General features: G+C 41.3%; 1 protein-coding gene across 2 annotated transcripts in view; it reads left to right on the forward strand.

Moving 5' to 3' along the window:
- Positions 1-14,895, forward strand: part of PPA2 (inorganic pyrophosphatase 2) — a 62,232-nt gene that overhangs the window by 11,215 nt on the left and 36,122 nt on the right. Inside the window, exons 4-5 of one of the 2 annotated variants that reach the window (XM_006264022.4) lie at positions 9,315-9,368; positions 13,265-13,384. In XM_006264022.4, coding sequence (XP_006264084.4) covers positions 9,315-9,368; positions 13,265-13,384 — 174 coding nt within the window. The remainder of the gene's footprint in view (positions 1-9,314; positions 9,369-13,264; positions 13,385-14,895) is intronic. The other variant, XM_059722144.1, reaches the window with a different exon arrangement.

Raw genomic sequence — 14,895 nt, forward strand, 5'->3', positions numbered from 1 at the left:
GGCCCCTGCTGGAAGGGCAGGAAGTCAGCTGGGGTCATAGGATCTCAGTAAGATAAGCATCCAATTTTCTCTTGAAGGTGTTCAATGTAGGTGCTTGAACCACCTCTGATGGCAGGCTATTCCAGACCTTGGTGGCTCAGACAGTAAAGAAATTCTTCCTTATGTCCAGCCTGAAATGGTCTTGGAGGAGTTTATAACCATTCAACCTTGTCGTCCCTTGGGGTGCTCTGATGAACAAACGCTCCCCCAGATACTGCTGTTCACCCCTGATAAACTTATAGGTGGCCATCAGATCCCCCCCTGAGCCTGCGCTTTTCCAGGCTAAAAAGCCCCATAGCTCTCAGCCTGTCATTGTAAGGTCTGTTTTCCGGACCTCTGATTATGCGCATGGCTCTTCTCTGGACTCTCTCAAGCTTCTCCACATCCTTTTTGAATTGCGGGGCCCAAAACTGGACGCAGTACTCCAGCTGTGGCCTCACCAAGGCCAAGTACAAGGGGAGAATAACGTCCTGGGATAAAGGGGAGGATGCACTGCTTGCTGTAAATTCACCCTTTAGTCTGCATTGTGGTCATTTTTTTGTGCAGTTGTGCTCTTAATTTATTCTTACCCACATAGTTACCCACATGGTTCCTGGCTTTTCCTGCAGTGGATCACACCTGAGTGATAAAGCTATCCCTTGAACAGTCTCAGATTCCAGATTCTAAATTATGCTTGGCTCTGTAATCATGTTATCTTGGTGGCAGCTGCTAGAATTGCTTCCTTGGGGGGGGTGGTGAGAAAGGAATAAAGGAAGCTATGTATTTTAACTGTTTAAAGAGTTCAGTGTAACTACTTAGCAGGGGGAAATTATACTTCACTTTGGTCTTAAGTCATTATTGTTTGAATCTGTGCTTTGTTTTAAGCATTAGGAGCACTGAGAATTCGTTCTTGCCTAGGTAAATTACTGTGAAAGGCATCAAAAGTTTTAAATCTCCATCTGCGAGTGCTGAATGTTTCCCCCTGTAGCTGCAGTCAGAACTCCGTGAGGGGCTGATTATTGAGTATGGTCTGCAGTGTCTTGTGGTAGGAAGTTCCTTGAGGTCATAGTCTTCTTTTAAAGACAAATCTGAAATGTCGCTCCCTGCTGCACTGAAAGGATTTCTAATCCACTTATCATTGTACGTGTCTTTTGTGAAGTACTCACAGATCTACTCTGTCAGAGGAGTCAGGTATTTTTGAAAACAGCATTTTACTTCAAATGAAAAGGTGTTTATTGGCCTCGGCAAGGAAATTATCCAAGCATGTCAAGTTTATCCTCATTTACTTGCACAACCTCACAAGGTCAGTTCTTTTAAATCAGGGCTTCCATCAAGTGTGTTGCACGTGTCAGAGTGCCCTTGCAAATCCAAGTTGAATTGACTCTATCAAGTGAAAATTTCAGATAAGTAAGCCAGCTGTGTGAGCTGTAAGGGGTCATAGAAGTAGGCAGACTATGCAAATGAGTGATTTGACAGAGGGGCTGGCACTTTGGGACAGAGTTTAAAAAAGTTCATCAGTTTATCTTTCCTGTGATAAAAACAAGGCATTTCTGTTTGTAGAAAGAACTAGTAGCGCTCATTCTTCAGCACAGTCCAAAAAAAAAGAAAAGAAAAAAGAAATAAGTTATGAAATGAACTATTTTAACAGTTTCCATTGTGCAGGTCTTTCCCTTGTTGTCAGGCCCCCTAGTTTATTCTGACAGCCCATGGTGCTGAAAAGCAGCTTCTGGGATTGCTCATGTGCCATCTGTGGAGAGTCCATTACAGCGTTTCTACTCCTTCCACTTTCCTGCAAGGATCTGGCTAATATTTGAAGATCTTCCGTTGCAGTGGTGCACATTAACAAAGGCTGAGAACAAAGGAAGTTGTCTTGGCATTCATCAGGTTAATATCTACCAGAAGGAGATTGTTTGCAAAGGCAGCTGCATCAGTGAATCAATCAATCTTAGTTTCAAAGAAGCGATTTTCAAAACCCAAGAACGTTGTATTTTATTTTAACCCACATCAGAGGCTTTGTCTTGATACAGGATCTTTCAGCAATGTTCATATGACCAGTTTACTTGATTGGGTTGCCAAAGAACATCACTTGTACAATGATCATGAAACCTTTTCTCCAGTATTGTCAGAATTCCTCACTTCACAGTGCAAAGAATTGTAAGATAAGCCAGTAAATCTTTAGAGTTTATAGAGTGGACATTGTACTTTTCTTTTGGCCATGCACCTCTATTAATTTATGCTGAAAAAATTCCACTGGCTTTCAGGCCAGAATATTTTGTTCCAGATGTTGCTGGAGGTTTGTTGGCTTGATGTTTTCATAGGCAAATGTCTTGTAGCAAGTGGTATGCTGGGGATGAGGCTCATATTGTGAGCAACTCTACAGCAAGTACATCTCCATATGTCTGTGGTGGTATTCCATGACATGGCCTTCTCTTAATCTCTCTTCTCTTTTGTGACTGAAGATACTTCCTCAACACAACTTATGCTTGACTGTGGCTTGCTATATTTGCTCTCAGTATTTTGGTACAGGCTGCCAAATTCAACTAGTAGCCCATGATGCAACCCTTACAAGATCCTAAAATAAACAGCAGCTGCATTAAGTAGTAGTAAAAGAAAGGCAGTTGAAATTGTAGCTGCTTTTTTCCCCTTCTCTGCCTGTCCCTGTGTCATTTTAGCACAAAGCTTTATTGAGGAGCATCAGCAACTGCAGAATACTGTTCAAAAAATGCTGTTAAAAATGCATGGTTTTTTTTAAAGCACTTTGCTATACAAGTGGCTAAAGTAATTGCAAGCTGCAGCATGTCTCTTCTGTCTTCTGGGTTACTGGTAATAAAGACACAAAAGCAGCGCTGTATTTTTATCGTCTGCGGAAAACCATGACATTCCTTTCTGTTCCTCTTTCTCTCGCCTTTCTGCCTCGTCTATTCTGTTCTCTTCTTCACTAAGCTTTCTCCCTTCCTAGTCAAAACCAGTTCATTCCTCCATGTTCTTCATTAGACCCAAACTCTTAGGTTCCCAGTCCACAGGCAAAAACAATTGTCTTCACACCTTCAATCTCCATCCCCTGCCTCACAGTCGTGGAGTATGGGGTTGGAGCTCAGCAGGACTAGGAAAGGAAGTAGCTTGACAAGGTAGGGGCAGTTTACCAAAGGAAGGAAGCCTGTTTATGAGAGGAATCAAGGAAAGGAGTCAGCTATTACTGTTTGGGATATTTTACACTATGTTCAAGTAGAATGTTTTCAGTCCTGTTACCTTCCCCTGATTTCCTGAAGGTCCTCACCTAGCTCTGTGCATCTTAGTTGAAAAAAAAATTAAGGAGATTCTTTTAAATATTGTTAAAATTATGTTCTGGCTCTCTTTTATATTCCATCTTAGAAACTAGTGGTGTTTATAGACATGCTCCAGGAGGTGGTGGTGGTGGTTGGGGGGGTTAATAATTAGCGTAGCTTCGAGAGCCATGCTAATTAAAGCGCCCGCAGCATCATGTGTATCAGTGCTGAAAAATGGTGGCTATGTGTTTTGAACTGAAGCGTAGCAAATGAGCTTTAAAGTGCCCCACTGCCATTTTTTAGTGTGGGGATGCTGATACACATGATGCTGGAGTGCAGTAATTACTTGAGATTAATCGAGTCTGCTTTGACATGATGTAATTACAGTGCATCAGAGCAGCCTCCCTGAACGTGTATAGGAACCCTATGGAATCAGTAGCATAACTAAGGTGGGACAACCAGGGCAGTAGCCCTGGGCATTGATTTGAAGGCAGGGTGGATTGATTTAAAATCAGGTTGATTTAAATTATGTTTTAAGTCAGCGAGCAAGCCTGATTGAAATAATGGATTTTTATCAACTTTCTTGTTGTGTGTTTTTGTTTGTTTTTAAAATAAAGGTGTGTTTTCATTGATTGCTATAACAATTAGAACATGTTGCTTTACAACTAAATACAGTTTTTACAGCAAATTTGGTACATATGTTTCTTAGATGCACAAACTAGATTGTGTGTGTTTTATATATATATATATATATATATATATATAGCTTAACATATTTTGATTGTTAGAAATCCTACATTGTAGAATGCTATAAAGTGGTGAAATATATATTTCTTTTTCACTAGATGATTAACTTTTTGCTTATAATGTAGCAAGTTGCATTATAATTAAACACACAAACTTGAATTTAATTAAAAGCACAAAACCACAACTTCAAATTTATTAAACAAAACTTTAAGGTTTTGGATACAGAAACTTTTTTTTGTCAAAACATGGTGCACATTCACAATTAATTTATTAAACACTAGTATTAACTGTTATAGTATTAGAAATATGAACTGTGCGTAGTTAATTAAAACAATTATTTCAGGTTAAATTAAACCACTTATTTCACCCTGGGGAAAAATTTCTAAAATGCCTAAGTGAAAGTCATTTGAACTTCCTAGTTGCCTAATTCTCTTCAAAATTAGAGAGTCGTTTTTTAACCTAGGCTGTGTTGAAATTTTTTACCCCTCTTCTTTCAAGTTTTTAGAAATCATAAATCTCATCTCCCTCCCTCTTTTTATTCATAGGCTAGAAAAAAAATAAGTTTCCCTGCTTTTTCAACTCCCATTAGATGTCTCAGCTTTGCATGAACTGGTCCAAATGAAGAAAATGTTCTTTCTGCACCTGCTGCTAAAAGCTGTTTTAGCACTTCAACAAACTCTGCTTCCAGGTGCTTTGCTAGTGACTTCCACGAGTTCAGTGGTGTGACTCTCTTTAAAACATGCTCAGCAAATATGTACTGCTTGAATGGTTTACCTCTAGCCCTGAAATTTATTATGATTGGCACGACTGATGGGTGATTTAGATGCCCATATCATAGCAACACTTTTCTCTTTGGCAGTTAGGCATCTACCCTGGTACTTTGTTAAGAATATTGGCAAGAAAATGAGGTGGAGTAAGTGCTTGATCCATCCGTTTCATTACTTCCTGCAATTTAACTTTGCTGTTGGGTATTTCTGGTTTTAATGTTTCTTGAAGTTCTTTCCAAATTTCTAAACCATCTGCAGTACAGCAGCAATCTTTCTGTAGTTTGTCCAAGGCTATGGAAATAGATTTTAGTGTATTCATCATGCCTTCTACATTTCTCTTTAGTCCAGTATTGACAACTCTAAGCTGTGATGCTTCTATCAATTTTGTCACAATTTTCTTCACAGACGGTCATCAGAATAGGCCAGTTGTTAGTCAACCACTGAATTCCATCATACATCTTGTGGGAGAGTTAGCTTGGATTTCCCAGGTCTTGTCAGTGTAGCTGAAGCAAATTGGTTGTTACAGAAGTATTTTGCAAATTTCAGCAACATTTTCCTTTATACCTGGAGTACTTAAATCTTTGGCTAACGGATGCAGAAAATAAGCATTGCACCCATATGCTACAAGTTACAGGTTTGCTTCATTATCTTCTGCTAAGTTTCTTTTCATCTTTGCTGCATTTACAGCATTAGGTCCCAACATTTGTGATGACTTTGCTGATCCTTTGCATCCACTAATAGAGACCCTGTATCCCCTGCAGAGTCAGGTCCCTAATACATGAAATATTATGCCATGTTTTTAAAGCTTGACATAAAAAATTAAGTGTTTTCTCCCTTGTTCCCATAGAAGAAAATCAGCCTTTTATTCCAGAGTTTTCAGTAGAAGCTCATTGACTCAATGTATTTTATTTAAATTATTTTAGTAGATTGTACTAATTTTATACTTTAGCCTATGCTGTATTAAATTCAGATTTCATTTTAAGATGGTATATTTTTAGAAAGAAAAACTTCATTATCACTTAAAATATTTGAATTAAAAATTGATTTTTTTAAAATGTAAAAAATAATCTTTTTTTTTATCCACTGTGCTTAGGGTGAGGGGGAAAGGGTGGAAAAGTAACAGCTGCAGCCATGCAACCATGCTGGTGGCACTGGCAGCTAGAAGTTGCCATTGCCCCTGCATATTGCCACTGCCTGAGGTGCTCAGTTAGTTTGTTATGCTTCTGCAGGGAATGTTATTTAGCTTTTCTTCACTTGACAAACTTTTTTCTTTCCTCTCTGCCTAGAGCATACATCAGGGGTGGGCAATTATTTGGGCTCAAGGGCTATTTAATGAGTTTTGGTGAGCCGTTGAGGGTTGCACACATATGTGCACACACATGCATGAGCCCAGCATCCCCCATGGTGCCTGGGAGATGCAGTCTGGCCCCACAGGCCTTGGGCGGGCTAGACTTCATCTCCCAGAGCGCTGTGCAGTGCTGGGCAGGCAGGTGGGGCTGCTTCTGCCCTGCATCCCCTGAGGCACCAGCAGAGGCTAGAGCTGGAGGCACTGACCACCAGCAAAGGCAGGGGTCCAAGCAGGCTCTTCAGGGCCTGCCGTGTGCTGCTGCTGCCCATGCCACCTGCCCATGAGCCAGATAAAATGAACTGGCAGACTGAATCTGGCCCACGGTGCATATTTTGTCCACCTCTGGCATAAGTGAAAATGGCTGTCTCTGTGCTGTGGATTCATGTGAGCAAGCAACACAATCTTGGTTTGTGTATCTGTGTTGAGCAGGGGTTCTCCTACTGCTGCTCACAGGCCAGATCTGGCTTATCAAATCATGTCATCTGGTCCGCAGAGCTGTCATCCAGCCCACGGGATCTCCTGGAAATGTGCTAGAGAGGGAGTAGTGGCAGTGTTAATTCCTGCTGTCCTGCTGCCAAGTTTTTTGACCTTGGGGAAGTCCTGTAGGCTGGATGATGTGGCCCTGTGCAGTAGATTCGGCCCATGGACTGACTCTGAACAGGATCTGGCCCAGAGACTGACCCTGTGCCACTCATCCAGCTTGCGGGGCCAGGAGGTTCAGGAGGTTTGGCACAACTGTTTTAGAGAATTATGTGCCCAATAGAGCTGTGCCCTCAGCATGTGTGGCCTATTTCTGCAAAACTGATGGGAAAAAACAAGGACAAAACAGAGTTCTAGCAGAAGGCTCCTCTGAAATTGCTGTCAGCTTGCACAGCTGGGGAAACTGTCAGTAGGCTGTGTGAGCATCGTAGGGGCAACTTCCATCTAGGCCTGCCATACAGCTGGCTTTTGGGAATCCTCACTCTGCCTTCTTCCCTGTCCCCGCAAGACTCGCATGCACCCAAGTCCAAACTAGGTGGGTTCTGGGCCTTGCTGCAGGTGGTGAGCCATAGGCATCACACCTGTATACAGGTGGCACCTCTGAAGTGCAGGATGGCACTCACTCTTTTGTTCACTCCACTGAAGCAAGTTGTGGCAGTGCATTGAGATAATGTAAAGATGTTCAAGTCATGAAGCAGGAGTGGTATCTCTGGCAGAAGGAGATGGGAATGCTGGGAAAATCCCCCAGAGTGAAATCTAGACAGGCAAGAGGGAGAACAGTCAAAAAGAGAAAGAGGAAAAGGATAAAGAAAACCTAGCAAAGAAAATTTAAAGCAGGAATGGGCAGCATTTTCCTCCCTTTCACCTGCAATACACACCTCTGATTTCCACCCCACTTTGAATCCTCTGTCCATAGGACAAGTGTCTTGGCTCTTCAGTGCAAAGATTGACAATTTTTTGTTACTTATAAACATCAGCCCTGAGTGAAGAATTAAACTTGTCAATCCTTGTAGCACTAAGCATTAGAGAGAGTCCTTTCCTCCCCACCATATGAATTAATCTGTCAGGCTGTCATATTTAAAGCTCTTGGTAATTCATGTTTGACTGATGCTACAAATTCTGAGGGCCAGAACCCCAGCTGGGATAAATCAGTGCCATTTATTGAAGTCTTTGGTACTGCATTGATTTACCCTAGCTGAGAATTTGGCCCTCAGAGTCCTTATTGAGTCACTGAAGACTTCTGTAGTGCTTCATCTATTTAATTTTAAAACCAAATCTATATTTTGCAGAAGCTGCACTCATAGACATATAGTCAGGAAAATGTACAGATGCAACACTACAAATCTGCAATCTCCTTTACAACAAAAATCATTTTCCAGTGGTGATGAAGGCATTGCCTGGCTCATTTCAGGAAGACTTTGTAAATCCTTTATCTGACCTTAAGCATCCACATCTGAGTGAATATTAATTTGGTCTTCTGTAGCCATTTTCACTTTTCCAGCCAAGGTTTATATACCCTTACCAAACTAACCCTCTTTCCTTAAGACAGGATCTGTCACATTGTGGACATGACAGTTAGAGAAATTAAAGTAAAAAGTTTTTGGAATTTTTTCTGGGAGAGGAATGTGAATAAGTTAAGACCTTTAGGAAGAAATCAGTGAGAGTGACATCCCAGATTCTCCTTTTCTCCACTCATCTTGGTACTCACCCCACTTTGGAAGTAGAGCTGAGCATGGCACTGTAAGAGCTGGGTTTGATCATTCCACTATGCTAAACAGTATTTTCTTAGTTCAGCTACTATAGTGAGGTATCTTCTGGGGTTCAACATAAGGTGAGATTTAGTGATAAAGTCAGTGCCTGATGCAATTGTGCTGAAGTTAGTAGAAACCTATTTTTGTAGAAACCTATGCATTGTCTTAAAATGAGTTGTTGCTCATCTTGTCTTGAGGGCAGCAATGATAATGTGACACAACATAAACATGAAATTTGCTGGGGTTATTAAAGTATTTTAATCAATAATACAACATATTTTCATTTTTTCCTTTTGTTTTATATTTTCTGACTTATTTCAGTTACACAGTAGAAAATAATACATAGGAATTGCCGTTTGGTTTATTTTGTTCCAAGTAGCCAGTACTAAGTGCTTTAGAGGCTGGCGCAAACAACATTTGCATTAGGGCAGTTATAGGATGACTTGCCTCCAAGGAAAAAAATGAACTTCCCTTCAGTGGTTAGATTTTTGTCTGAGAGCATGAGGCAAAAATTCTCTCATATTTCTTCCAAAAATCTTCCTTTTTTGTTATTGGGTATTCTTTATACATATCCTACATATCCAGTCTTTTTTGAATGCTGCAAAACTATGGGCTTCAATGGTATTTTGTGAGAATGAGGTCCACAGGCTTATTCAGCTGTTGGTGCAGAAGTGTGTCAGAGACCAAACTAAAAAGCATCATGCAGGTGTCTCAGTCTTACCTAGCTGTTACTCTCTCTTTTACCACTGAAAAAGTAGAATTATGTGAAAAGTTTCAGGTTTGTGAACATGTTGTATTGGGAAAGTTATGCAGTCAGAGTTGACATATATTGTTGTATCCATGTATAGGTTATGGGAGGAATAACTTGTATTGCCTCATGCACTGTTTTTAGCCAACCTACTTTTATTTTAAAATCTTTTTTTTTCTTTTATTTTAGGTAGTGTTTAATATGGTTGTAGAGGTGCCTCGTTGGACAAATGCCAAAATGGAGGTAATTCAGTCAAGGAGATAAATTGCCTTGAGTATATAGATATTTGCAAAACTGTTGATGATTTGATGTTTTTCAAAACTTACAAAATGTTATATCTTTTCATACAACATTTTTACTGCTGTGACATTCTTCAAGGTATGCTTAGTAACATATTTAATTGCAAGAAGTATAACTGTTAAAGGAGGAATTTTGTATCAATGAGGTAGTACCTTTTCAGTAGTCAGATGGATTTCAAGGTGTAGAGTATGATGCTGAGCAACATGAATGAGAGAGAAAACACAACCTAAAAACATTAGATTGCAGGATGATGTCCTGGCCTCGATTCTACTCTCAGTAATTCATTCAATTTAGGATTTAATGCCTCCCTATGGGCTTATCTAGTGAGGAAATAACAGCTTGCCAGTCCAGTTTTTGACTCTTTTGCATTTGCAAATGGCAAACATTGCCTTCTGCCCCAGACTGTTTAGTGGCACTTGGTTTCTTCTCAAGAAAAACGAGCTTTTGAAGTTTTAAATGCTGAGCCCAACTGGAGCGGTCCTCTGTTGTGTCACAGTACAGAGGCTTGGGAATGCTTCATTTGTAGTCTAGGTAAAATGACTGTTAGATCTCACAATAATTTACTTGATCCCTAGGTTATATATTAATTTCAGGACTGCCTTCCATAATGTCTTGAGAACAGGGACAGGCTGTTAATGGTTGTGGCAATGCCTCATCCAGAGCTTTAAAAAAAATTTTTTCCTGATGCTGAAATAACATTGAAGGTCATGTAAACTATTTTCACTACCACAGCTCATACATCTGGGAATCATAGCCCTGGTTTTAATCGTCTTGGGTAATCTGCTTACATATTATGAGGGTATCAGGTGAGGGCTAAGTGTCCTTTTCCTCACAGCTCTAATTCATCTCCATTCTTCAAAGGTTTAACTGGTTGTCTGGGCTACCTTTACATTTATTTCCTTGTTTGACACCTTTAAGGCACTCTGCTGTCCCATTGGGAGCGTGACCTGATGTACTTTTTTTGACAGCCTTATGTGGTTTCTTTATACCTTGCTTCTTGCAAGGATGCAAGCAGTGGCTGCTTTTAGTTGACCCAGTAACTTTGTGGCATGCAGAAGCTCTTGAGATACTGCTGAGGTAAGGGTCGCCTTGCATCCTGCCACAGTTCTAACAGCATAAATGGTAAGAAGAAAATATACAGATATTTTGGCCCCAAAATATGTATTACACCCTACAAGTTAAAGCAGCTCAACAGTCTTGATTTTAAAGACAGAAATGAACATCAACAGGAAAATATTAACAACAATATCAACATGCGGCTCTCCATTACTCCCAGGTGACATTCGTTGTGCAGTTTGCACAATGCAAATTGCCGGGGTCTCTCACTCCTGACTCACAGCCCCCTGGGGCCCTGCCAGTGCCCCTCATTTCCAACCTACAGCCCCCCACACCCTGAACTCTCCTGATACCCCTTACATACAACGCTGCCTCACGGCCCCAAGCCACAGCCCCCCAATGTGTGGGGCTGCAGGTGGGTGTGTAGGGCAGGGGGTATGTGTGTGGGGGGGGGCACGTACCCACCCAGGCATACCCCCCCAGATTTGTATGCCTACAGCAGGCAAGGGACTCTCCTGGCACAGGCAGGAGCCACCTCTGCAGCCCAGTGGGTGGGACCTGGCGCAGGGTAGTGAGACTCATTGCTGCCGCTGGGTCCCCCACACCAGCTGTACCACCCGCAGTGCAAGGAGTAACAGACCGGGGGGGTGAGGAGGTCACACTGCCCACATCTTCTCTCATTGCCAGCTGCTCACGCACTGGGTCCTGGTTCTACTCTGGCGCCATAGCCTGGCCACTGCTGCCACCACTCCCTTCAGGCTGCCTGTGCTGCTTGCCACCACACCTCCCCTCCTGGGTAGAGCCACATTGTGAGGGGAGCGGCAGTGGCCAGGCCACAGCATGTGGCTGTGGCCTGGCATGCAGGTGGCTGGTGGCAGGAGCAGGTGAGGGAAGTGTAACCCCTTCCCATCCGTTATACCTCATGCTTCTGGCAGCGCAGCTGGTGCAGGGTTCATGACAGCGGCAGCAGTGGTGGTAGCAACGAGTTTTGGTCCTCTGTCCCATGCCAGCACCTGCCCGTGCCAGTCCGGCTACGCTTCAGCCCTGTGCCCACTATGGGCACACAAATTTTGGCTCCCTGTCCCCCAGTGTGTCTTCTGTTCCCCCTGCCTCCCTGATGCACTGTCTATGCCTCCCTCACCCCCACCACCAGTGACTTACCTGCGGGGAGCTGCTCTCCATCCTGCCTGCCACGTGCATGTGTATAATCACATGGTGCCCCCTGCCTGATCACCCTCCTCCTCTTCTCCCCCAGCTCCAAGCAGCCCCTTGCAGATTGCAACTCTGCCAGTCTGCAAAGGGAAACCCATGCTTTCTTGCGTTTTTCTCTTTTAAAGTAGAAAATCCACGATTTCCCATATGTTTCCTTGTTTTTCTGTGATTATTCGTGACCCTTTCGTATATTCTTGTGACGCGCTTTTGCGTTACAACCGATGGGCTGAGAAACGCTCTAGATGAGGCCTCTCTGTATGAAGTTTTTCTTGTGTGGTTCTGAAGTTCTTTATACCAAAGTCACTGAAATCTGTCTTAAGGCAATTTCCTCCCTGTTCTGTCCTCTCAGACCACATTTCTTTTATATAACTGGTTTTCAACCTGTGGTTGGGTCTGCAGACTGTCTAAGGGGTCCGCAAAAGATGATTGTGATAAATCCAAAGTCTGTGAATACTCACACTTACCATTCAAAGGGGTCTTGACCTCAATGGAAATTTTTTTAGGGGTCTGCAAATAAAAAAAGGTTCAAACCTACTGTTTTATATCATTCTGCCCTTTGAGCCTGCTCAGTCTCCTTGGACCTCACCCAGATTTTCCTAAAATAATTTTTTTTTGAAGTCAGACTCTGCCAGTAGTTCATTTTTGCACATCTGGAGCAGCATCAGTTATCTCTATGAAGCTATTCCAGATTTCTACTGTCAGGGTGTGGTTACCAGTCGGTATAATCCTGACTGAAGTGAGAGTTGTACAAATAATAATGTCAACTTGTGAAGAAGGTTTTGCAGTTAAGTAATATACAAAACTGACTGCAGGCACAATATCCCATTCAAATATTTTGTGAGAGGATGGAACTTCTTTAGGCCAGTTTCACTGTTGGTGTTAGAGGTGGTTTCAGACAGGCACTGAGTATAATTTGCTCAGAAAACAGATGTGGAAAAGTAGCATAATGCTTGTCTGTATGGGTAAGCTGACCGGAACAGCTGCTGTGGGATAAGGTATTCTGCAGTAGACCTGACTAGCTCCCTGCAAAGTATTTTTTTACTTCTTTTTACTTGATTTACTTACAAATTTCTCATCTGTTTGCTGCTAAGTGGCAGTGCATGAGAAGCTTCGCATGCATGTGGAAGCATACGTAGCAGGATAGCGACTAACAGGCAGTGGTATGATGCAGAAATTTCCAATTGCTGGCAGAGCTCCTGCTCTCTGATCAACTTGTGCCATCATTTATCTCACTGTGGAATTTGACTCATTAAGTGCAGAGGCTTCCAATTTAAATTTCTTTCAGTATTTATGACAAAACTCCTTATAATATGACTTTCCTTGTCTGGATCCAGTTTTTTTTGTCTCCTTCAATACTTCATGCCAGTGTTTAAAACATTAATAACAAGCCTGTTTTTGAACACGACCCTTGAGATTTACAGTGAGGCTATTGCGCTTTTTTTAAAGCTCTACAAACCACAGGTATACAGTTTCTGCTGCCCAGAAGGCAACTTTTTAACTAGTTGGGTCCAGGATTAATTGCCATCCATTTTAGAATTCTCTTCTCTCTTTCTCTTTCACGATCTGATTAGATTGCCACCAAGGAGCCATTGAATCCCATTAAACAAGATATAAAGAAAGGCAAGCTTCGATATGTAGCAAATATCTTCCCTCACAAGGGTTATATATGGAATTATGGTGCCCTCCCTCAGGTAACATTTTTGTTATAATGGTGAAACTTTTCTGTCTTCTGAGTAAATTGCCTTATAAATCCTGAGCACTGCCTGAATGCAAATCAGTTGCAAGAAGGATGTTTCTGTTTGATAGATTTGTAAATTAGGATTTTCTTTATGCGTAGCTTTATTGTATCCATAAATTTTTATCAGAATTGCGGTGTGTGCGCGTAAATAAATATGCACTATTTCAGGAAAGAGTTAAATATTTAAGGAACCTTGAGCTTATATTTTATGAATCTCTGTGCTGTGCGTGACAGGATTATATTGTCATCCCTGTATCATTCAAAAGTACTTAAGCCGAGTTGTATTATCATTTTTCCCTTAAACAAGATGGTTATAATAAATTCATATAGCTATTCATATATGACAGTGTAAATAGTAATTGGAATCTCTTAAAGTCTTTGGCAAGGCAGAAAATATAAGGATAGTTCTTTTTCAGATTGATTCTACTTGTCTTTTTTTTAACCTTTTAGATTTTTTTCTCGCCCTACTGTATTATAAAATATCCATTATTAGTGTTAATCAATGGCTGAAATTCAAAACTTGATGAAAATAAAGAATAAAATGAATGGTAATTTAACACAATAGGAGAATAAGAGTAGCAACGCAAAATGTGTATTTGTGTGTATCCAGAATTGGCACTGAAAGATTTCAAACTGACTTCTTCAGAGAATGGTATCCTCTTGTTTACCCAGAGGATGTCCACCGCATAAGCAGTGGCAATGCATAACCATGTCAGCCCTGACCTGGAGATGCCTCCTCCAGTAATAGAGGATAGTAGTTCTATCTTTGTCCTATCTTCAGAGATAGCTGACAAGTTTCCAGTGAGTTAGGTGACAACTAACTCCATTTCATGAAAGATTTGGAAGTTTTAAAACTTGTTTTCACTCAAGTACAGAACAAAAAATGAGACCTTTTAAATCTTTTCATGAAAAAAAATCATACACCAATGGCCTGGTGGTCAAGGCATTCACCAGAAATGAGGGAGACCCAAGTTCAAGCCTCTGCTCTGGATGTTTGGCACAGGGATTTAAACTTGTGTTTTCAACAACCCCAGCATATTTTGATGAAATGGCAATTTTTGACCTACATATACAAAATGGTTTAAATTAAAATGTTTAGGCCTGCTCTACAATTAGTTCCCATTGTGAGATGAAGACTTATTGGGAATGTTCTTGGGAGCAAGTGTGAGGTTAAGAAGATGTTTCATAGAGCCCACCAAAGAGAAATTGCTAAATATATGCTTTGTTCCTGATGGCCCAGACTGAGTATCAAGCAGTGATCTACTAATAAAACATCTGTGTGAATGGGTAATAACTGTATTTTCTCATATATAACATGTAACTTTCCCTCAAATATCAGCTCCCACCCCAGAAGGAGTACGAGTATTAGGCAGGAAAGTTGATTTTCTGCTTGGGGCTGGAAGCAACGTGGTTTAATTCCTCCTTTGCAGTGCAACAGCTATGGTATTGCTGTTTAGGCAGCTG

This window comes from Alligator mississippiensis, chromosome 2 (genome assembly GCF_030867095.1).
Source record: "Alligator mississippiensis isolate rAllMis1 chromosome 2, rAllMis1, whole genome shotgun sequence".
Lineage (NCBI taxonomy): Eukaryota > Metazoa > Chordata > Crocodylia > Alligatoridae > Alligator > Alligator mississippiensis.